Source organism: Procambarus clarkii, chromosome 24 (genome assembly GCF_040958095.1).
Source record: "Procambarus clarkii isolate CNS0578487 chromosome 24, FALCON_Pclarkii_2.0, whole genome shotgun sequence".
Lineage (NCBI taxonomy): Eukaryota > Metazoa > Arthropoda > Malacostraca > Decapoda > Cambaridae > Procambarus > Procambarus clarkii.
In genome coordinates this window covers 25611878-25639670 of record NC_091173.1, presented here as the reverse complement: position 1 = coordinate 25639670, position 27793 = coordinate 25611878, and the positions used below count along the sequence as shown (strand labels likewise).

The 27793-nt window shown below is 46.2% G+C and overlaps 1 protein-coding gene across 1 annotated transcript in view; it reads right to left on the bottom strand.

Annotated features, from left to right (window-relative positions):
* LOC123753520 (sacsin) overlaps window positions 1-27793 on the bottom strand; it is a 200989-nt gene that overhangs the window by 18084 nt on the left and 155112 nt on the right. The window contains exon 5 of the mRNA XM_069330757.1: window positions 14067-24706. Coding sequence (XP_069186858.1) covers window positions 14067-24706 — 10640 coding nt within the window. The remainder of the gene's footprint in view (window positions 1-14066; window positions 24707-27793) is intronic.

Here is a 27793-nt window from a genome sequence, read left to right as displayed (position 1 = left end):
AGAAACCCATACACCACCACTACATTACATCACAGGAACCCATACATCACCACTACATTACACCACAGGAACCCATACACCACCACTACATTACATCACAGGAACCCATACACCACCCCTACGTTACACCACAGGAACCCATACACCACCCCTACGTTACACCACAGGAACCCATACACCTCCACTACATTTCACCACAGGAACCCATACACCACCACTACATTACATCACAGGAACCCATACACCACCACTACAGACACCACAGGAACCCATACACCACCACTACATTACACCACAGGAACCCATACACCACCACATTACACCACAGGAACCCATACACCACCACTACATTACACCACAGGAACCCATACACCACCACTACAGACACCACAGGAACCCATACACCACCACTACAGACACCACAGGAACCCATACATCACCACTACACCACAGGAACCCATACACCACCACTACACCACAGGAAAACATATATCACCACTACACCACAGGAACCCATACATCACCACTACACCACAGGAACCCATACATCACCACTACACCACAGGAACCTATACATCACCACTACACCACAGGAACCCATACATCACCACTACATTACATTACAGGAACCCATACACCACCGCTACATTACACCACAGGAACCCATACATCACCACTACACCACAGGAACCCATACATCACCACTACACAACAGGAACCCATACACCACCACTACACCACAGGAACCCATACATCACCACTACATCACAGGAACTCATACATCACCACTACACCACAGGTACCCATACATCACCACTACACCACAGGAACCCATACATCACCACTACATTACATTACAGGAACCCATACACCACCGCTACATTACACCACAGGAACCCATACATCACCACTACACCACAGGAACCCATACATCACAACTACACAACAGGAACCCATACATCAACACTACACCACAGGAACTAATACACCACCATTACACAACAGGAACCCATACACCACCACTACATTACACCACAGGAACCCATACACCACCACTACATTACACCAGAGGAACCCATACACCACCACTACATTACACCACAGGAACCCATACACCACCACTACAGACACCACAGGAACCCATACACCACCACTACATTACACCTCAGGAACCCATACACCACCACTACAGACACCACAGGAACCCATACACCACCTCTACAGACACCACAGGAACCCATACACCACCACTACATTACACCACAGGAACCCATACACCACCACTACAATACACCACAGGAACCCATACACCACCACTACATTACACCACAGGAACCCATACAGCACCACTACATTACACCACAGGAACCCATACACCATCACTACATTACACCACAGGAACCCATACACCACCACTACAATACACCACAGGAACCCATACACCACCACTACATTACACCACAGGAACCCATACACCACCACTACATTACACCACAGGAACCCATACACCATCACTACATTACATCACAGGAACCCATACACCACCACTACACCACAGGAACCCATACACCACCACTACATTACACCACAGGAACCCATACACCACCACTACATTACACCACAGGAACCCATACACCATCACTACATTACATCACAGGAACCCATACACCACCACTACACCACAGGAACCCATACACCACCACTACATTACACCACAGGAACCCATACACCACCACTACATTACACCACAGGAACCCATACACCACCACTACATTACACCACAGGAACCCATACACCATCACTACATTACATCACAGGAACCCATACACCACCACTACACCACAGGAACCCATACACCACCACTACATTACACCACAGGAACCCATACACCACCCCTACGTTACACCACAGGAACCCATACACCACCACTACATTACACCACAGGAACCCATACACCACCACTACATAACACCACAGGAACCCATACACCACCACATTACACCACAGGAACCCATACACCACCACTACATTACATCACAGAAACCCATACACCACCACTACATTACATCACAGGAACCCATACATCACCACTACATTACACCACAGGAACCCATACACCACCACTACATTACATCACAGGAACCCATACACCACCCCTACGTTACACCACAGGAACCCATACACCTCCACTACATTTCACCACAGGAACCCATACACCACCACTACATTACATCACAGGAACCCATACACCACCACTACAGACACCACAGGAACCCATACACCACCACTACATTACACCACAGGAACCCATACACCACCACATTACACCACAGGAACCCATACACCACCACTACATTACACCACAGGAACCCATACACCACCACTACATTACACCACAGGAACCCATACATCACCACTACATTACACCACAGGAACCAATACACCACCACTACACCACAGGAACCCATACACCACCACTACATTACACCACAGGAACCCATACACCACCACTACGTTACACCACAGGAACCCATACACCACCACTACGTTACACCACAGGAACCCATACACCACCACTCTCAGACACCACAGGAACCCATACACCACCACTACATTACACCACAGGAACCCATACACCACCACTACATTACACCACAGGAACCCATACACCACCACTACATTACACCACAGGAACCCATACAGCACCACTACATTACACCACAGGAACCCATACACCACCATTGCACCACAGGAACCCATACACCACCATTGCACCACAGGAACCCAGACACCACCACTACATTACACCACAGGAACCCATTCATCACCACTACATTACACCTCAGGAACCCATACACCACCATTGCACCACAGGAACCCATACACCACCACTACGTTACACCACAGGAACCCATACACCACCACTACATTACACCACCGGAACCCATACACCACCCCTACGTTACACCACAGGAACCCATACACCACCACTACAGACACCACAGGAACCCATACACCACCACTACATTACACCACAGGAACCCATACACCACCACTACACCACAGGAACCCATACACCACCACTACATTACACCACACGAACCCATACACCACCCCTACGTTAACCCACAGGAACCCATACACCACCCCTACGTTACACCACAGGAACCCATACACCTCCACTACATTACACCACAGGAACACATACACCACATGAACCCATACACCACCACTACATTACACCACAGGAACCCATACACCACCACTACATAACACCACAGGAACCCATTCATCACCACTACATTACACCACAGGAACCCATACATCACCACTACATTACACCAAAGGAACCCATACACCACCACTACATTACACCACAGGAACCCATACATCACCACTTCATTACACCACAGAAACCCATACACCACCACTACAGACACCACAGGAACCCATACACCACCACTACATTACACCACACGAACCCAAACACCATCAATACATTACATCACAGGAACGCATACACCACCACTACAGACACCACAGGAACCCATACACCACCACTACATTACACCACAGGAACCCATACACCACCACATTACACCACAGGAACCCATACACCACCACTACATTACATCACAGAAACCCATACACCACCACTACATTACATCACAGGAACCCATACATCACCACTACATTACACCACAGGAACCCATACACCACCACTACATTACATCACAGGAACCCATACACCACCCCTACGTTACACCACAGGAACCCATAGACCACCCCTACGTTACACCACAGGAACCCATACACCACCACTACATTTCACCACAGGAACCCATACACCACCACTACATTACATCACAGGAACCCATACACCACCACTACAGACACCACAGGAACCCATACACCACCACTACATTACACCACAGGAACCCATACACCACCACATTACACCACAGGAACCCATACACCACCACTACATTACACCACAGGAACCCATACACCACCACTACAGACACCACAGGAACCCATACACCACCACTACAGACACCACATGAACCCATACATCACCACTACACCACAGGAACCCAAACACCACCACTACACCACAGGAAAACATATATCACCACTACACCACAGGAACCCATACATCACCACTACACCACAGGAACCCATACATCACCACTACACCACAGGAACCCATACATCACCACTACACCACAGGAACCCATACATCACCACTACATTACATTACAGGAACCCATACACCACCGCTACATTACACCACAGGAACCCATACATCACCACTACACCACAGGAACCCATACATCACCACTACACAACAGGAACCCAAACACCACCACTACACCACAGGAACCCATACATCACCACTACATCACAGGAACCCATACATCACCACTACACCACAGGTACCCATACATCACCACTACACCACAGGAACCCATACATCACCACTACACAACAGGAACCCATACATCAACACTACACCACAGGAACCCATACACCACCATTACACAACAGGAACCCATACACCACCACTACATTACACCACAGGAACCCATACACCACTACTACATTACACCAGAGGAACCCATACACCACCACTACATTACACCACAGGAACCCATACACCACCACTACAGACACCACAGGAACCCATACACCACCACTACATTACACCTCAGGAACCCATACACCACCACTACAGACACCACAGGAACCCATACACCACCACTACAGACACCACAGGAACCCATACACCACCACTACATTACACCACAGGAACCCATACACCACCACTACAGACACCACAGGAACCCTTACACCACCACTACAGACACCACAGGAACCCATACACCACCACTACATTACACCACAGGAACCCATACACCACCACTACATTACACCACAGGAACCCATACACCACCACTACATTACACCACAGGAACCCATACACCACCACTACATTACACCACAGGAACCCATACACCACCACTATAGACACCACAGGAACCCATACACCACCACTACATTACACCACAGGGAACCACACACCACTACTACATTACACCACAGGAACCCATACACCACCACTACAGACACCACAGGAACCCTTACACCACCACTACAGACAACACAGGAACTCATACACCACCACTACATTACACCACAGGAACCCATACACCACCACTACATTACACCACAGGAACCCATACACCACCACTACAGACACCCCAGGAACCCATACACCACCACTACATTACACCACATGAACCCATACACCACCACTACAGACACCACAGGAACCCTTACACCACCACTCCATTACACCACAGGAACCCATACACTACCACTACATTACACCACAGGAACCCATACACCACCACTATAGACACCACAGGAACCCATACACCACCACTACAGACACCACAGGAACCCATACACCACCACTACAGACACCACAGGAACCCATACACCACCACTACAGACACCACAGGAACCCATACACCACCACTACAGACACCACAGGAACCCATACACCACCACTACAGACACCACAGGAACCCATACACCACCACTACAGACACCACAGGAACCCATACACCACCACTACATTACACCACAGGAACCCATACACCACCACATTACACCACAGGAACCCATACACCACCACTACATTACATCACAGAAACCCATACACCACCACTACATTACATCACAGGAACCCATACATCACCACTACATTACACCACAGGAACCCATACACCACCACTACATTACATCACAGGAACCCATACACCACCCATACGTTACACCACAGGAACCCATAGACCACCCCTACGTTACACCACAGGAACCCATACACCACCACTACATTTCACCACAGGAACCCATACACCACCACTACATTACATCACAGGAACCCATACACCACCACTACAGACACCACAGGAACCCATACACCACCACTACATTACACCACAGGAACCCATACACCACCACATTACACCACAGGAACCCATACACCACCACTACATTACACCACAGGAACCCATACACCACCACTACAGACACCACAGGAACCCATACACCACCACTACAGACACCACAGGAACCCATACATCACCACTACACCACAGGAACCCAAACACCACCACTACACCACAGGAAAACATATATCACCACTACACCACAGGAACCCATACATCACCACTACACCACAGGAACCCATACATCACCACTACACCACAGGAACCCATACATCACCACTACACCACAGGAACCCATACATCACCACTACATTACATTACAGGAACCCATACACCACCGCTACATTACACCACAGGAACCCATACATCACCACTACACCACAGGAACCCATACATCACCACTACACAACAGGAACCCAAACACCACCACTACACCACAGGAACCCATACATCACCACTACATCACAGGAACCCATACATCACCACTACACCACAGGTACCCATACATCACCACTACACCACAGGAACCCATACATCACCACTACATTACACCACAGGAACCCATACACCACTACTACATTACACCAGAGGAACCCATACACCACCACTACATTACACCACAGGAACCCATACACCACCACTACAGACACCACAGGAACCCATACACCACCACTACATTACACCTCAGGAACCCATACACCACCACTACAGACACCACAGGAACCCATACACCACCACTACAGACACCACAGGAACCCATACACCACCACTACATTACACCACAGGAACCCATACACCACCACTACAGACACCACAGGAACCCATACACCACCACTACAGACACCACAGGAACCCTTACACCACCACTACAGACACCACAGGAACCCATACACCACCACTACATTACACCACAGGAACCCATACACCACCACTACATTACACCACAGGAACCCATACACCACCACTACATTACACCACAGGAACCCATACACCACCACTACATTACACCACAGGAACCCATACACCACCACTACAGACACCACAGGAACCCATACACCACCACTACATTACACCACAGGGAACCACACACCACTACTACATTACACCACAGGAACCCATACACCACCACTACAGACACCACAGGAACCCTTACACCACCACTACAGACACCACAGGAACTCATACACCACCACTACATTACACCACAGGAACCCATACACCACCACTACATTACACCACAGGAACCCATACACCACCACTACAGACACCCCAGGAACCCATACACCACCACTACATTACACCACATGAACCCATACACCACCACTACAGACACCACAGGAACCCTTACACCACCACTACATTACACCACAGGAACCCATACACTACCACTACATTACACCACAGGAACCCATACACCACCACTATAGACACCACAGGAACCCATACACCACCACTACAGACACCACAGGAACCCATACACCACCACTACAGACACCACAGGAACCCATACACCACCACTACAGACACCACAGGAACCCATACACCACCACTACAGACACCACAGGAACCCATACACCACCACTACAGACACCACAGGAACCCATACACCACCACTACATTACACCACAGGAACCCATACACCACCACTACATTACACCACAGGAACCCATACACCACCACTACAGACACCACAGGAACCCATACACCACCACTACAGACACCACAGGAACCCATACACCACCACTACAGACACCACAGGAACCCATACACCACCACTACAGACACCACAGGAACCCATACACCACCACTACAGACACCACAGGAACCCATACACCACCACTACAGACACCACAGGAACCCATACACCACCACTACAGACACCACAGGAACCCATACACCACCACTACAGACACCACAGGAACCCATACACCACCACTACAGACACCACAGGAACCCATACACCACCACTACATTACACCACAGGAACCCATACACCACCACTACATTACACCACAGGAACCCATACACCACCATTACACCACAGGAACCCATACATTACCACTACATTACACCACAGGAACCCATACACCACCACTACAGACACCACAGGAACCCATACACCACCACTACAGACACCACAGGAAACCATACACCACCACTACAGACACCACAGGAACCCATACACCACCACTACAGACACCACAGGAACCCATACACCACCACTACAGTCACCACAGGAACCCATACACCACCACTACAGACACCACAGGAACCCTTACACCACCACTACAGACACCACAGGAACCCATACACCACCACTACATTACACCACAGGAACCCATACACCACCACTACATTACACCACAGGAACCCATACACCACCACTACATTACACCACAGGAACCCATACACCACCACTACATTACACCACAGGAACCCATACACCACCACTACAGACACCACAGGAACCCATACACCACCACTACATTACACCACAGGGAACCACACACCACTACTACATTACACCACAGGAACCCATACACCACCACTACAGACACCACAGGAACCCTTACACCACCACTACAGACACCACAGGAACTCATACACCACCACTACATTACACCACAGGAACCCATACACCACCACTACATTACACCACAGGAACCCATACACCACCACTACAGACACCCCAGGAACCCATACACCACCACTACATTACACCACATGAACCCATACACCACCACTACAGACACCACAGGAACCCTTACACCACCACTACATTACACCACAGGAACCCATACACTACCACTACATTACACCACAGGAACCCATACACCACCACTATAGACACCACAGGAACCCATACACCACCACTACAGACACCACAGGAACCCATACACCACCACTACAGACACCACAGGAACCCATACACCACCACTACAGACACCACAGGAACCCATACACCACCACTACAGACACCACAGGAACCCATACACCACCACTACAGACACCACAGGAACCCATACACCACCACTACATTACACCACAGGAACTCATACACCACCACATTACACCACAGGAACCCATACACCACCACTACATTACATCACAGAAACCCATACACCACCACTACATTACATCACAGGAACCCATACATCACCACTACATTACACCACAGGAACCCATACACCACCACTACATTACATCACAGGAACCCATACACCACCCATACGTTACACCACAGGAACCCATAGACCACCCCTACGTTACACCACAGGAACCCATACACCACCACTACATTTCACCACAGGAACCCATACACCACCACTACATTACATCACAGGAACCCATACACCACCACTACAGACACCACAGGAACCCATACACCACCACTACAGACACCACAGGAACCCATACACCACCACTACAGACACCACAGGAACCCATACATCACCACTACACCACAGGAACCCAAACACCACCACTACACCACAGGAAAACATATATCACCACTACACCACAGGAACCCATACATCACCACTACATTACATCACAGGAACCCATACACCACCACTACAGACACCACAGGAACCCATACACCACCACTACAGACACCACAGGAACCCATACACCACCACTACAGACACCACAGGAACCCATACATCACCACTACACCACAGGAACCCATACATCACCACTACACCACAGGAACCCATACATCACCACTACATTACATTACAGGAACCCATACACCACCGCTATATTTCACCACAGGAACCCATACATCACCACTACACCACAGGAACCCATACATCACCACTACACAACAGGAACCCAAACACCACCACTACACCACAGGAACCCATACATCCCCACTACATCACAGGAACCCATACATCACCACTACACCACAGGTACCCATACATCACCACTACACCACAGGAACCCATACATCACCACTACACAACAGGAACCCATACATCAACACTACACCACAGGAACCCATACACCACCATTACACAACAGGAACCCATACACCACCACTACATTACACCACAGGAACCCATACACCACTACTACATTACACCAGAGGAACCCATACACCACCACTACATTACACCACAGGAACCCATACACCACCACTACAGACACCACAGGAACCCATACACCACCACTACATTACACCTCAGGAACCCATACACCACCACTACAGACACCACAGGAACCCATACACCACCACTACAGACACCACAGAAACCCATACACCACCACTACATTACACCACAGGAACCCATACACCACCACTACAGACACCACAGGAACCCTTACACCACCACTACAGACACCACAGGAACCCATACACCACCACTACATTACACCACAGGAACCCATACACCACCACTACATTACACCACAGGAACCCATACACCACCACTACATTACACCACAGGAACCCATACACCACCACTACATTACACCACAGGAACCCATACACCACCACTACAGACACCACAGGAACCCATACACCACCACTACATTACACCACAGGGAACCACACACCACTACTACATTACACCACAGGAACCCATACACCACCACTACAGACACCACAGGAACCCTTACACCACCACTACAGACACCACAGGAACTCATACACCACCACTACATTACACCACAGGAACCCATACACCACCACTACATTACACCACAGGAACCCATACACCACCACTACAGACACCCCAGGAACCCATACACCACCACTACATTACACCACATGAACCCATACACCACCACTACAGACACCACAGGAACCCTTACACCACCACTACATTACACCACAGGAACCCATACACTACCACTACATTACACCACAGGAACCCATACACCACCACTATAGACACCACCGGAACCCATACACCACCACTACAGACACCACAGGAACCCATACACCACCACTACAGACACCACAGGAACCCATACACCACCACTACAGACACCACAGGAACCCATACACCACCACTACAGACACCACAGGAACCCATACACCACCACTACAGACACCACAGGAACCCATACACCACCACTACATTACACCACAGGAACCCATACACCACCACTACATTACACCACAGGAACCCATACACCACCACTACAGACACCACAGGAACCCATACACCACCACTACAGACACCACAGGAACCCATACACCACCACTACAGACACCACAGGAACCCATACACCACCACTACAGACACCACAGGAACCCATACACCACCACTACAGACACCACAGGAACCCATACACCACCACTACAGACACCACAGGAACCCATACACCACCACTACAGACACCACAGGAACCCATACACCACCACTACAGACACCACAGGAACCCATACACCACCACTACAGACACCACAGGAACCCATACACCACCACTACATTACACCACAGGAACCCTTACACCACCACTACATTACACCACAGGAACCCATACACCACCATTACACCACAGGAACCCATACATTACCACTACATTACACCACAGGAACCCATACACCACCACTACAGACACCACAGGAACCCATACACCACCACTACAGACACCACAGGAAACCATACACCACCACTACAGACACCACAGGAACCCATACACCACCACTACAGACACCACAGGAACCCATACACCACCACTACAGACACCACAGGAACCCATACACCACCACTACAGACACCACAGGAACCCATACACCACCACTACATTACACCACAGGAACCCATACACCACCACTACATTACACCACAGGAACCCATACACCACCATTACACCACAGGAACCCATACATCACCACTACATTACACCACAGGAACCCATACATCACCACTACAGACACCACAGGAACCCATACACCACCACCACATTACACCACAGGAACCCATACATCACCACTCCAGACACCACAGGAACCCATACATCACCACTACATTACACCACAGGAACCCATACATCACCACTACAGACATCACAGGAACCCATACATCACCACTACAGACATCACAGGAACCCATACATCACCACTACAGACATCACAGGAACCCATACATCACCACTACAGACATCACAGGAACCCATACACCACCACTACAGACATCACAGGAACCCATACATCACCACTACAGACATCACAGGAACCCATACATCACCACTACAGACACCACAGGAACCCATTCACCACCACTACAGACACCACAGGAACCCATACACCACCACTACAGACACCACAGGAACCCATACATCACCACTACAGACACCACAGGAACCCATACATCACCACTACAGACACCACAGGAACCCATACACCACCACTACAGACACCACAGGAACCCATACACCACCACTACAGACACCACAGGAACCCATACACCACCACTACATTACACCACAGGAACCCATACACCACCACTACATTACACCACAGGAACCCATACACCACCATTACACCACAGGAACCCATACATCACCACTACATTACACCACAGGAACCCATACATCACCACTACAGACACCACAGGAACCCATACACCACCACCACATTACACCACAGGAACCCATACATCACCACTCCAGACACCACAGGAACCCATACATCACCACTACATTACACCACAGGAACCCATACATCACCACTACAGACATCACAGGAACCCATACATCACCACTACAGACATCACAGGAACCCATACATCACCACTACAGACATCACAGGAACCCATACATCACCACTACAGACATCACAGGAACCCATACACCACCACTACAGACATCACAGGAACCCATACATCACCACTACAGACATCACAGGAACCCATACATCACCACTACAGACACCACAGGAACCCATACACCACCACTACAGACACCACAGGAACCCATACACCACCACTACAGACACCACAGGAACCCATACATCACCACTACAGACACCACAGGAACCCATACATCACCACTACAGACACCACAGGAACCCATACACCACCACTACAGACACCACAGGAACCCATACATCACCACTACAGACTGGGGTAGAGTCACAAAGTGTGGTCACCTTCCTCCCTCACTCATCCACCATACCTCCTCATCATCTGGGTTTTCTCCTCCTGCCCTCATATATACACGCTATTGAGACTATTGAGGTGCGCTCTGGTTGTCGGTCTGGAGTGGCCTCTCCAGGGCACAAAGCCAGGGTAGGTTGATACGGAGGAGAAGCTGTCACCCATGCAGCAGGTCTTCCCCCCTCTCGACGGCGCCGAAAGTCTCCAATGGAAAGGCAAACGTCCATACGATTGTTTCCCGGGCTGTCGCAGGAACTGTCAGGACGAGGTTGAAGGCAACAACGAACTGCCCCTAGGAGGCTCCCGCTCCGGAGTTGACCTCGAAGTTGGTAAAAGAAGGCACAGGTATTCCACACCTGGCACAGGGACTCCCACACCTGGCAAAGGGACTCCACACCCGGCACAGGGACTCCACACCTGGCACAGGGACTCCCACACCTGGCAGAGGGACTCCACACTCGGCACAGGGACTCCCACACCCGGCACAGGGACTCCCATACCCGGCACAGGGACTCCCACACCCGGCACAGGGACTCCCACACCCGGCACAGGGACTCCACATCTAAGTATACATTACTTAATTCGTATTTTATAACCTACAATACACATACATAAGTGTTGTAGCACAAAACCTACACACATAAGTGTTGTAGAACAAAACCTACAATATACACACATAAGTGTTGTAGCACAAAACCTACAACATACACACATAAGTGTTGTAGCACAAAACCTACAACATACACACATAAGTGTTGTAGCACAAAACCTACAACATACACACATAAGTGTTGTAGCACAAAACCTACAACATACACACATAAGTGTTGTAGCACAAAACCTACAACATACACACATAAGTGTTGTAGCACAAAACCTACAACATACACACACAAGTGTTATAGCACAAAAGAACATAACAAAAGTGTACACTTACCTGATGACACATGTACATGGTCCAGCAGGAAGACCCTCCGTCACGTCTCTGTGCTTCGCCAAAGTCATGTTCTGCTTGTTTAAGCCACTTGTTGGCTTCAAGACGATCAGGCAACTTTCTCTCCTTCATCTTACTTCTGAAATACTTGAAGGAACCTGAGGATTGGCTGCGCGGTGAGTTGAATGCACTGCTGAAGAAATCACTAGAAGTTGTTTTGAATGTTTTACTGAAGAAATAACTGGATGTTGTTTTGAATGTTTTACTGAAGAAATCACTGGATGTTGGTTTGAATGTATTACTGTAGGCACTGGAGGGACCGCTGAAAGTATTTTCACTTGTAACATCTTCATCGTCTGGAATAATCTCTCCATTCTCCAGACGCTTCACCAGGTGTTGCATATATTGCATCACGCGGGTACAGAGTCCCACTCTCTCAAGGTTCTTGTCTGGATGCCACTTGAGGATCAAGCGCCGTAAGAGGTGCCGCCTTTCTTTTTCATCTTTAACTTTCCATATTTCTTTTAATTGTTTCTTTATATTCTTCATAATTTCTTTCTCAGAGAGACTGCCAGGTTCATCTTCGGTTAAGACCCCATCAGTTTGTACCACATCACTTCTCATACTTTCCTTAGCTCTTACAAACTTGTACAGCTGATGGGCTCGAACTATCATGCAGGACTTTGCTTCACATCCAGTGTCAACTTCGTATTCATTCATAAATAAGCTATCATGACTTCTCACCAAGCGCTTTACTTGAACAATTATGTATATATTATCTTCGGTAGATTCATCTCCTTCAAGAATGTACTTCTTCATACAGACAATCTCTCCCTCGTGGAACTGACAAAATTCATTATCCAGCAAATGGATTAGATCTTCATCGAGGTATGAACCTACATCTGTTTGATAGCACTCATATGCACTATTCTGACCTTCCCATGTAGTAATGCCTAAGTTATTCAGTAATGAAGGAATTTCATGTGGTTTCTCATATAACCTCAATATGTGTCCTAAATTCTCCATCACTGATGCTGTAACTAACTTAAGTAGTTCTCTGTACGTTTTACACAGTCCACAGACAACAAGAGTACTGTCAATGGTTTCAGAAATATAAAGTGTAACTTTTCTCTCTTCTCTATTACAAACTTGTACAAAGAACTGCCTGTCTCGTTTCCCAACTTCGTCTTCATTAACCGTTAGAGTGGTGGTAATTACCTTCAACTGCTTCACCTCCACTCTGTCAAGACTATCCATCAATTCTTTTATTTCAGCTTTATCTAAACATGATCCTGAAGATACTCTATCATGATTTATAATTCTCAATATATTCAGTTTAATAGTATCTGAATGCAAGATTTGTCTTAACTCTTTAAGTAATTCTGTTGTTATTTCCTCGGTATTGCTGTCAAGGTTTTCCTTCACAACTTGAGACAAAAGATTTGGCTGCAAATTCTTAGGCAACATATTCACAAAGTCACTATCAGTCATTTCTATCTTTAAGACTTTAAACCCGGCAAATATTAGTATGTTTAATTTTCCTTTCCCGTTCTCTAAATATTCAACATCTTGCACATACATTTCAGAAGACTTTTCCAATTTTCGTTCCTTTGTTGGGAGATATAGTTCAGAAACCTTCAGGTCTTTGAGATTTGATTTCTTTTTCACCAAGCCTTCAAGAGCCGCCTTCATACACTTAGATTCTTCAGGATGCAATACTTTCCCGCCACTTTCTTCATAAATCATTTTCAATACTTGAGCATACGAGTCACACGTAGCGACCTCAAGGGCTCCAAGTTTCTTAAAAACATCAATATATTTTCCATATATTGTTGGAACTCTCAATAAATATGGGATAATTTCAACTTCCAATTGTTCAATCACACAATCAGCAGCAACAAAGGTTGAGTGCGTCGGTATATGCACTACAGGAGTTCTCTGGCAAGCAAGTGTATCATGAACACTGTTTCTGCACTTTTGTAAATGCTGGTAAATACTTTCCATTATACTCTCAATGGCGGCATTTGAGTTCTTTTGTTTAGATTTTAAAAATCTACAAAGATTTTGTATGTGCTCAAGAACCTTTTCTTCAGGTGGAGCGTCCACGATGTTCAGATGTTTCTTAATATCACTCCTGCATGACGTTGCATAACGTGGCAAAAGGCTTGCAGTTGTCCACAGAATATTAGCAAATTCTGATGGCACGCCGCTAGAGAAAGACAACAATCCAGATGCAGTTCTGAAGTGCGGGAGAATCTCCTCTAATTCTTCACTCTCATGTGGCACAAGAAATTCAATATTCCTTATCTGTGAAACATTGCACTTTAGATTATCATACTTGTCAAAAAGGTATTTTGTGAGAACTTCAGACTTTAGTCTAACTTTAGAATCATTAGGTGATAATGTTCTCGCATACTTCACGTACATTTCAGCAGTCAGTTCATGTACCATGCCAGACAATTTGAGAAAGTGCTGCCATTCTTGTGATAACCATTCTTCTGGTAAATTATTCAGCTCCATCACTTTGAATACTGGATTATTGGGATCATAGAAATTGTCTGCAGTTTTCCAACTTCCATTTAGCTCTATAAAAGGAGTCTTTTTTAATATTGAAACAACATTTATTAGACTTTGGTTCCAATACACTTCTGCCATATGTGCTTCTTTTAGTTCATCTCGTATCTTTTCCAGATAGTAGGTTCGTTCTTGAGGTGACAAATACTTAAAATTTGGCAGAATTAGTTTAGTATAAATTTCCAGATCCTCCAGAAGACATCCTGAACTCAAGTATTGGTAGAAACATTTTGCATTTGATGTTCCTTTCTTTAAAATTATTATATTTTTACTTTCTGCTAATTTAACCAAATATTTTAAATCAAGCTTTGACCCAACTGGTACAATAAAGTCCTTGTCTTCCAAATTCTGCACAACTCCACAAACGTCTTCAAACATAGGGAGTGAACGGAGTTTATAATGAGGGAGTGAAGTACTAGAATAATGTGCACCAAAATATTCCAATACCTCAGTCATTTTTTTATAAGGTTCCATCCCGCTTGGTTTAACATAGCGGGCAATTCTCTCTCTGTGGAAGTAGAGGTTGTCTAGCAAAACTGAAGGATCTGTTAATGTTGCTGTTAAGTGAATGGGTAACCCAGCTGGAATAATACTGAGACATGGATGAGGAACAGGCAAGTGATGGAATACTGAAGATGGATTGTTGTCAAGGTCTAGAACTCTCCAGGCGTTCTTTAATGTAACTAAATATTTCTGGTTGTTGTCAGTTAAAGGATACAATGCCCAGTCTCCAAGAGTGTTCATAATATATTCTCTCTTCTGCTGATAATTACATGCCATATGTTCTGCCCCAAAAATACTACCAATGTTCTTTTTACTATAATTCAAATACTCTTTTATAAATTTCCAAAGCATTTTTAACCAATCATGGAGGTCGTCGCGTAATGGCAAAAAGGCTTCACAGCCATGATATGACTTGTCCAAATTTGTATGCAGTCTGTCAGCCAGATCCTTTAATGTGAACTCTTTCAGGGCATTAATGTTCTTGTAGTCTACTTGAGAATCTTTCAATAATTTTACCATCTTAATGTTTACAAATTCATGTGCAGAATGTGGTAGTAAGGGGCAGTATGGTGAAATAAATACTGGTTCCTTGGAATTAAAGTATTTGAGGATCATGTCATTAGTAAGCAGCAGTGGAAGGCCTTCTAATTTACTGAGGAAATCTTTGGAGTGTGTAAGGTAAATGAAGACAATACTCACGTTGTTTGTACTTAAAAATGGGGTCTTAGTAATGTCTTTATTTAACATTGGGTTACACTTGTCAGGGTAATCTTTATCCCAGGACTGGAGAAACTCAAGAGCAACATCTGGCTTCAGCCAGTGACACGGGATTCCAACACTTGTGAGCTTGTCGAGCATAACTGAGCTACCCACTTTCATGCCAAGCCTCCTTAGTGTGTTTAAGACAGGAACTTTAATAGGAGCACCACGAGGAGTGACAAAGTAAAGGGGAAATTTATTTCCGGACTTTCTAAATGCATGCCATTTTAACTCTCCGTTTTGTGGACCAGAGACATTATAATTTTCAGGAACAAAAACATCAAAGAAGTGTAGCTCTTGATCAATTATGTACTCATAAAACCACTTAACAAGATCCTTCCATTTATTTGATTCAGTATTAGTTCCATCAGGCAAGGTCATCTTATACAGATTCATATTAAGTAAATACTTTTCTTTTGTAATCTTATTATCACTTTCTGGGAAAATGAATGTCCTATAGTAATTAAGAGCACACACGGCAGCAGGGACAAGCACCTCCTTCATCAACCAAGTATTCCACCGAGCTTTAGGATCCTCTGATCCGGTCCACAAATCCCGTCGAGAAGAATTTAGAGTAAAATGTCCATTAACACTGAATGGTAAGCCTGATTTTACTGGTAATGGAAGGTAACAAGATGTTGTAAATAAGTCATTAATTTCCTCTTGGTTGGTTTCCAGAAGAATAGCGGCTCCAGCATGAGGAAGCAGACTCAGGTCCTTGCGGGAGAAGGCATCCTTCACTATCTCTGGCACACTATCTTTATTTTCTGAACCAAGTTGCTGAACAATATACCAGGTGTATTTTGCCTTGTTTGTGTCTGTGACTGTCATTATATAAGATGCTCTCATCATGTCTATATTAAAGACAGAATATAAATTATCATCAAGATGCTTCATTTCTTCCATCATATGTTGCAGCTTTAAGAGCTCATTTTGTTGCTGTATGGATGACTCAACACAATATTCAGGGCAACATTCTCCACCTTCTGAAATGCTCATAATGGAAATTTTGCGAACATTTCTTAAAAATAACAAACATTTTGCCATTTCCTTCTTGAACTCAATCAACTTTTGTGTCAGCTTCCAGCATGGGAAGGGGTCAGATATTTCAGACTTGTTTTCAGTCCTTAGTGGAAGCCTAAAAACTGTGCCTTCTTGCTGAAGAAAAATATTTTCAAGATATCCTTGGAAAGAATCTGGATGATCTCTCCGCAAGTCTTGGAGGTTCACAAACTGAACCCCAGGATGGTCAGGAGTCGCCATAGGGTCATAACGACAGTGAGGGTCAAACATGCACAGAGTCTCTCCCTGGGGGAGGTCAGGGCCTCGTGTTAAGAATGATGGAGCATCGGTCAAGTGGTAGACAGCATTAAACCCAATGCCATACTGCCCTGTGCTGGCTAGGTCCTGGCGTTTGTTGCTGTCACCCAAGTCTTGAATATTTTGTAGATCTTTTTCTGTGAAACCTTTGTTATTGTAGACAGTAAGAGCAGGTCCCTGTAGTGGCGCCCAAGTCTTGTCAAACAACTGTTTATCAGAGAGATTTCTAAAGTCTTTAATGAAGGCAATTTCTGTTGCTCCTGCATCATCAGCATTCTGCAACAGCTCCTTCATTATTCCACAATCACATGGATATTCTTGAAGAATGTTCCTCAGTCTGGTGGTTAAGGGCTCATTCTGACCAAAATGTATTCTACTTGAAGAGTTTTCAAGGCGTTGCCGAGTTTTTGTTTTTATTCCTAGCCAATTTGTCATTTCCAACGACAGAGAAATGTTTTTATGCAAACAGTTAAATTTACCGGAACTGAGCTTAACTCCATCTTCACAACACAACTTACGTATGGGGCAGAGATAACCATCTGCATTAGGAAGGTGCAGCAAGTGAAGGCATAACTCACCCGAATGTCGAACATTAAACAACAATGCCAGAAGCTTGGAAATTTGTGACACTTCTAGCTCACTTATTTGATTTGATTTATATTTTTCTTTCTTTTGACATATAACTTGAAATACAACATCTGCACGAAAGGTTGGTACGATAGCAAGGGCTTCTGTTAAATGTTTGTACATGCCAAGTCCTTCCCCTTGCACTGAGAACAAGTCCGGTGAACAGTCTATCTCAGTATTAAGTGCAAAAAGACTGGGTTCCATAAAGCCATGTTTCGTAAGTAATACTTTCTCATTTCTTAGCTCTTTAAATTCCTCGGGAATGATTGCAATTGAAGACTGAAAAGTGTTCTCAAAATACCTGTAGATTTTATGGCATATTTTATTAATGTTATCGACTGCTGGCGAGACAGTAGATAATATTTTGAGCTGCTGACACACTTTATTGAAAGGCAGCTTGTCTTCGTGAACAATAATGCCAAGTCTCTCCATCAGCAGATGAGATATCCCAACATTATGTATATTATGCTGCCAGAGTAATACATTTGTGCTGCCAACAAGCTCTTTGAATCCTCCCAAACACATGTCAAGAGGTTCAGAGAACCCTACAGACTTCATCTCTCCCAGAATGTTAAGCTTACCAAGCTGGCCATGATCATCACACACCTGGGCTTTGTGTAGTGTAGTGTCACCTCTCCATGTGAGGGGCCAGTCTTGTGGCTTGGCCATGACAGGTAAGAACGACACATTCTGAATTATCTTTGCAATATTCTCTTGTTCATCATTATCTCGAGTTCCAATATAATGCAAGATTTCCAAAGATCTTTCAACAGCACAATTAGGGCAAGACAATGTCACAATTGTGTTTGCTCTGTTCTTGACCATCTCTGAAGGAATACATTCAGAATTCATTCCCAAATGCAAAAGAATATAATGTCTATCAGAATTATTCCAAAACAGGTCCTCCGGAAATCTCTCATCGACTGTGCTGAACATTTTTGCAATCCTACTCTTAGGGTCTATTAGGTCAGAAGGCTTTCTTAACTTTCCTTCTGGGATTGTAGGAATACAATAGACATTTCTGAGCTTTTCAAAACATGGATGCCTAGTATCAAAGATATGCAAAGTCAGCTTGTTTCTCTTCTCTGGAGTAACGTGTTGCTCCCTTATGTTTGGCATGAAAACATTTAAGAAAAAGGAGTCTTTAGTGACCATGTGTTCACATATTTGATCAAACTGGAATCCAGAAACAATTTCCTTTGGTAACACTATCATAAAGCCTGAAGACCCCAAAAACTTTTCCATATATTCATAGGCAATGTTACCAATGTCTTGTAGTTCGTAAAAGTCTTCTTCTAGAAACTTACAGACATTCAGTGGATGCCATTCACCTCTGCTCCGAAAGACTGGCAGAGCCTCGCTGACAATTGTATTATAAAAATACTTTGTGAAGTTTAATACTAATTCATCATCTGTGCCGTGGTATACGGGCCAGAGGCAGTAATATGGACAGTCCCGACTAAGACCTTCAACTTTCAGAGAAGATATAAGGCTATGATAAGCAGCATTTATGGCATCATTCATCAAAGTTTCATTCCAGTCTGAACCTTCCACTCGATCATCCTCTGTCTGCGTCTGAAGACTTGTACGGTCTGGAGCCACTTCAAAAAAGCCATTTACTTGTACTGGCAGACGCGTTGTTACTGGCAATGGCAGAAAGCAGTGCATATGGCTCTCATTATAAAATCCTTGAGGAAGTTCTGACAGCTTAATGGGTTGCCAGCCATCATTGTGTTCTGTTAATGGCATCGCCACAGCACCAAGAGGTAGAGCTTTTCCTGCAAGAGTTTCGGCAAACTGACATGATGCCCCGTTGCCACAGTGCCAGGATGTGAGCCACGTGACGGTCCAAACACCTTTGTCAACGCCACTAAATTGACTCCCTTCTTCTGAACATACAACTTTTACTTCTGAAAAAATGCTCTCTTGAAAAGTTTCTAAGTTCCATTTAAAATCATTATTAAAAAGTTTAGCAACTCTCTTCACTTGTGTTTCATCAGTTGTTTTGCTGAAGGCAGAGGTTGCCGGTGAAGGACAAACTTTCTTTATTGTTCTTAAACTTTCAAATAAGAGCACTTTCTCTGTTGGTGATGATGCACTCTTATTTAAGTGAAACACTTTGATGTCCTTAACATTCTGAGTGAAGAGAAGAAGTTCTCCAATAATCTTGCTAAACATCTGAAGCAGTTTTGTCATGTCTTTCTGCCTGTAGGTGACATCACTGATCTCACTTGTGCCGGCTTGGGATGCAGTTCTTAATGGAAAGCGAAATAAAGTGCCATCAAACTTTTTTGTCTGTTGGATGTTACAGCCAAAAACATCATTAAATGGTTTAAATTGTCCATTAAGTTTACTCAGCATATATAAATTTCTCTTGCTTGAAAAGTTGAATCTCACTCCAGGAGTCTGGCTATTGCTGTTTAAGTAAGTCATGTGTGGGTCAAATATAATGTAATTGGTGCCACTCACAATGCTTGGCACATCTGTCAGGTTATAAACAGAACAAAATCCAAGTCCGAATTTTCCTATTTTTGTGGACTGATATTCCTTAGTTCCTGCGCCTAATTTTCTTAAATTGGAGAAATCTTCCTCAGTGAAGAGCGCATCATTATAGGCCCATAAAGCTGGACCCTGACACTCTTCTAGTTTATTGCTCAGAAGTCTTGTTCGTGCATCGTCATTTTGACGTTCATCATAGAGGAAGGAAACAGTGGTGGCGCCAGCATCATCAGCATTCTGCACCAACTCCTTCATGACTGCCACACCGTCACGGTACTGCCGGAGCAGGTTGTGGAGACGTGTGGTGAGCGGCTCCTCTTGTCCCCATTCCATAAAAGCCTCTTCTCCAGCCAGTAAATGTTTACTCAGAGGTGCAACACCTAAAGCTTTTGCTAGTTTGGTTCCAACACTGTTGTGAACTATTCTTATTCCCAGTTCGTCACTGTCAATCCACTCACATGATTGTTCTGAATAAGAACATTGCTTTACATCAATTAGTTCCAGCGTTCCGTTAGTGTTTTCCACAGGCAACAGCAGTTCACATGGAGGAATATCTTTGCAAAAAGGTTCAAGTTTACGAAGAACTTGTACAACTATATTTCTGTCACAATCAACATCTGCACATTGCTCTGAGGAGTGGTGATGTTGAATTTGTCGTAAAAGTGTCAAGAACAGCTCCTTTGATTGTGTTTCAAAACATCCTAGAGCATGAAAAAGACTACTACAATCACGGAATTCAAATGGTAAAGAATACATGTATGGCAATAATTGTATGTCCCCAATCTGCGAAGAGATGTACACTGTCTTAGGGTCCTTGAAGCCCGCCTCCGTAAACACACACGGGGAATTTGACAATGAGTCTAAATAGCAAACATCTGAAGTATCAACAAATGCTGAAAGCTGCTTGTATGTTTCCTTAATTAATGGAAAATATTCATCTTCTGTATTTTGGTATTCCATCATTATATGTCTTAAATGTTCAATAAGACTGTTAACACTTGGCTTGTGATTCCAGTCAAAGCTGTCAGCAACATTACAAATGTCGGAACAATGTACCAGGGGGACCACAGAGCCCAGCACATTCTTGAAGTGACTGTAACTCTTGATATCTTGAGGTCTGTATGGTTCAGAAAATGTTGCCCAATTTAAGCTGAGAGGATAGCCAGCTGGTTTAGTTGTTTCACCATATACAAAACTAACACCTCTTACAGCTTGACATATCTGATGGCAATCAGGTCGACGATTTGCTGCTCTAAGCAAAGCTGCTGCTTTCTTTACTTTCTCCTCATCAGTCAATGATTTCGTATGAAAATTTGTTATGATCTGAATGAATTCATTTGTTGGCATATTGCACACTTTCTTCATCCCAAGAGCTCGTAATATGGGACAATATTTCTGAAAGCTGGTTTGTGGGTTTAAATCTTCTGATATCAGAGCATCATTGTCAATATCCTCAGGATCATAAACCTGGCTTGGCAGCAAAAGTGTGCCACTCCTGTTGGGAACAAATCTCACAGACCGAAGTTGATTTAGAATTTTCTCACTACTCTGTAAGAGACTGTCTTGGAAAATGTATGTCACAAGTTTGTGTGTGTCGTTATCAGAGTACGTGTTCTGCAGGGCTAATAGGCACAGCATTTCCTTTGACAGTTCAGTGGCACCCAAGTTTTGTGCAAGCTGTCTGTCAGTCACAGAGGCTGGTACAATGAAAGTTTCAGGAAAATTGACTGGAAAGTTACTGATCTCTGGAAATATTTTGCTACACTGATTAATGTTTACATCTGTTACAAAACAGTTCTCTCCTTTGGCTTTAAAGATATTAAGATCTTTGTAAAGGTTCACAATATCTGGATGAAGATTGTGTATTTCAGTAACATTAAGTAGAGCCTGAGCCAGTGCATCATTTCTACACTTATTAAAGTTGCATGCAAGATCATTACTGTCATGCATTGTCAACACCTTAAGCAACGCCTGGGATACACCTTGAGCATCAGAATTACTGAAATAACTGTGTAATTGATGATGTCGAACATATTCTGGAGGTCTAGGAATTACTTGCACTTTTAAAAGTCCCAGAGCAGCTATTGCATCTTCTGATAGCGGTATTGATCCATTTTGCACAATGATTGCAGAAGAAAGACTTATTAGCTTGGAGGAATGTGTTAAACTGGGACTGCAAGGCACCAAGGCTACATGCCTTACACTTTGTAGATCTAAATGTTGCATAACTGACCAAACTTTCAGCAGCCAGCTTTGCAACTGTTGCTGGGAGAGAGAGCGTTGCTGGACCACCTGAGCACTCTGAGAGAGCAGTTCAGCTCCATGATGACTGGCAGAGAACTCCATCAGCTGAGATACACCTGTAACAAGACAATGTATTTTACATATGTATTCATAGCTACATAAGTACTTGAGGCATTACACATATTTATACCTTGCATACAGCGTCCATCTTATTGTGTGGTACCTAAGCTCTTCTGAAAATTATATATAGACATTTTCTGGGCTGGAGCCAGGCAGCTCCCGGGTGCATTGATTCTGGCACTTGAGACATCCACATAACTACCTGGCCTCTGCGCTGGTGTAGGCCTATCAAACACCAGTACGATACATTAATGTGCTAATAGAGGAAGGAAAGCATGGAGGGGGGGGGGGGAAACCAAGCGCAACATGAGCATGACCAGAACCGCTGAGACAGCGAAGGCAAAGCATTAGAAGCCACACCTTCCAGGATTCGGTCCACTGGCAACATGTGACCCGCTGGGACACTCTGTTCGGCCCGCTGGGACTCTCTATCCGGCCCGATGGGACTGTCTGTCCGGCTCGCTGTGACTCTCTATCCGGCCCGCTGTGACTCTCTATCCGGCCCGCTGGGACTGTCTGTCCGGCTCGCTCTGACTCTCTATCCGGCCGGCTGGGACTCTCTGTCCGGTCCGCTGGGACTCTCTGTCCGGCCCGTTGGGACTCTCTGTCCGGCCCGCTGGGACTCTCTGTCCGGCCCGCTGGGACTCTCTGTCCGGCCCGCTGGGACTCTGTCCAGCATGCTGGAACTCTGTCCGGCCCGCTGGGACTCTCTGTCCGGCCCGCTGGGACTCTCTGTCCGGCCCGCTGGGACTCTCTGTCAGACTCGCTGGGACTCTGTCCGGCCCGCTGGGACTCTCTGTCCAGCCCGCTGGGACTCTCTGTCCGGCCCGCTGGGACTCTCTGTCCGGCCCGCTGGGACTCTGTCCGGCCCGCTGGGACTGTATGTCCGGACCGCTGGGACTCTCTGTAAAGACCGCTGGGACTCTCTGTCCGGCCCGCTGGGACTCTCTGTCCGGCCCGTTGGGACTCTCTGTCCGGCGCGCTGGGACTGTCTGTCCGGCCCGCTGGGACTGTATGTCCGGACCGCTGGGACTCTCTGTAAAGACCGCTGGGACTCTCTGTCCGGCCCGCTGGGACTCTCTGTCCGGCCCGTTGGGACTCTCTGTCCGGCGCGCTGGGACTGTCTGTCCGGCCCGCTGAGACTCTCTGTCCGGCCCGCTGGGACTCTCTGTCCGGACCGCTGGGACTGTCTGTCCAGACCGCTGTGACTCTCTGTCCGGCCCGCTGGGACTTTCTGTCCGGCCCCCTGGGACTCTCTGTCCGGCCCGCTGAGACTCTCTGTCCGGCCCGCTGGGACTCTCTGTCCGGCCCGCTGAGACTCTCTGTCCGGCCCGCTGGGACTCTCTGTCCGGCCCGCTGAGACTCTCTGTCCGGCCCGCTGGGACTGTCTGTCCAGACCGCTGTGACTCTCTGTCCGGCCCGCTGGGACTCTCTTTCCGGCCCGCTGGGACTCTTTGTCCGGCCCGCTGGGACTCTCTGTCCGGCCCACTGGGACTCTCTTTCCGGCCTGCTGGAACTCTCTGTCCGGCCCGCTGGGACTCTCCATCCGGCCCGCTGGGACTCTCTTTCTGGCCCGCTGGAACTCTCTGTCCGGCCTGCTGGGACTCGCTGTCCGGTCCTAGCCTCACATGAACCTAAAATTCACGTCGAATTCCTGGTTCCAGGCAAATTAAGACAATCGTACTTACTTCAACAATTAATTATAAAAAAAATTCACCGAGTGACTAAAAAAAAAAGTTGCGTCTGTGACTTAATGACTGAGTCGTCATTCAAGTCACTCATGAATGACGACTTTGAATTGATCACCTGTCCACCTTTCATTCGTAGCTGACAGTAGGGAAATCTATGACGTAGAGCGTCTGCAACCACCTGTCTGGGTAGAGCGGGACCAGCCGATTCAGCGCTGCGAGTGGTGCCCCTCGCGGACGCTCATAGTATGTCATAGTATGGTTTAGAGGTGTGTGGTTAGGATAGGGTGTTGGAGGACGTAGAGCGTCTGTGCATAATTATACAGGTGATCAGATTGTGTAGCACATGCCCTTCTTGTTGGGGAGTTGGAGCTTGGGAAGAAAGGGGAGGAAGGGAGGGAGGGAGGGATAGGGTGGTGTGTACCCCTCCGCACGCCCGTGTGTCTGTGTACCTCCTTGCTCGGTGTGTGTACCCACCTAGTTGTACTCGTCTAGTTGTACTCACCTAGTTGATTGTGTGTGTGTGTACTTACCTAATTGTACTCACGTAATTGTGCTTGCGGGGGTTGAGCTCTTGCTCTTTGGTCCCGCCTCTCAACTGTCAATCAACAGGTGTACAGGTTCCTGAGCCTATTGGGCTCTATCATATATACACTTGAAACTGTGTATGGAGTCAGCCTCCACCACATCACTTCCTAATGCATTCCATTTGTCAACCACTCTGACACTAAAAAAGTTCTTTCTAATATCTCTGTGGCTCATTTGGGCACTCAGTTTCCACCTGTGTCCCCTTGTGCGTGTGCCCCTTGTGTTAAACAGCCTGTCTTTATCAACCCTGTCAATTCCCTTGAGGATCTTGAATGTGGTGATCATGTCCCCCCTAATGTATGTGTGTGTGTGTGTGTGTGTGTGTGTGTGTGTGTGTGTGTGTGTGTGTGTGTGTGTGTGTGTGTGTGCGTGTGCGTGCGTGCGTGTGTGCGTGTGTGTGTGTGTGTGTGTGTGTGTGTGTGTGTGTGTGTGTGTGTGTGTGTGTGTGTGTGTGCGTGTGCGTGCGTGCGTGCGTGTGTGTGTGTGTGTGTGTGTGTGTGTGTGTGTGTGTGTGTGTGTGTGTGTGTGTGTGTGTAATTACCTAAGTAATTACGTAAGTGTAGTTACAGGATGAGAGCTACGCTCGTGGTGTCCCGTCTTCCCAGCACTCTTTATCATATAACGCTTTGAAACTACTGACCGTCTTGGCCTCCACCACCTTCTCACCTAACTTGTTCCAACCGTTTACCACTCTGTTTGCGAAAGTGAATTTTCTTATATTTCTTCGGCATCTGTGTTTAGCTAGTTTATATCTATGACCTCTTGTTCTTAAAGTTCCAGGTCTCAGGAAATCTTCCCTATCGATTT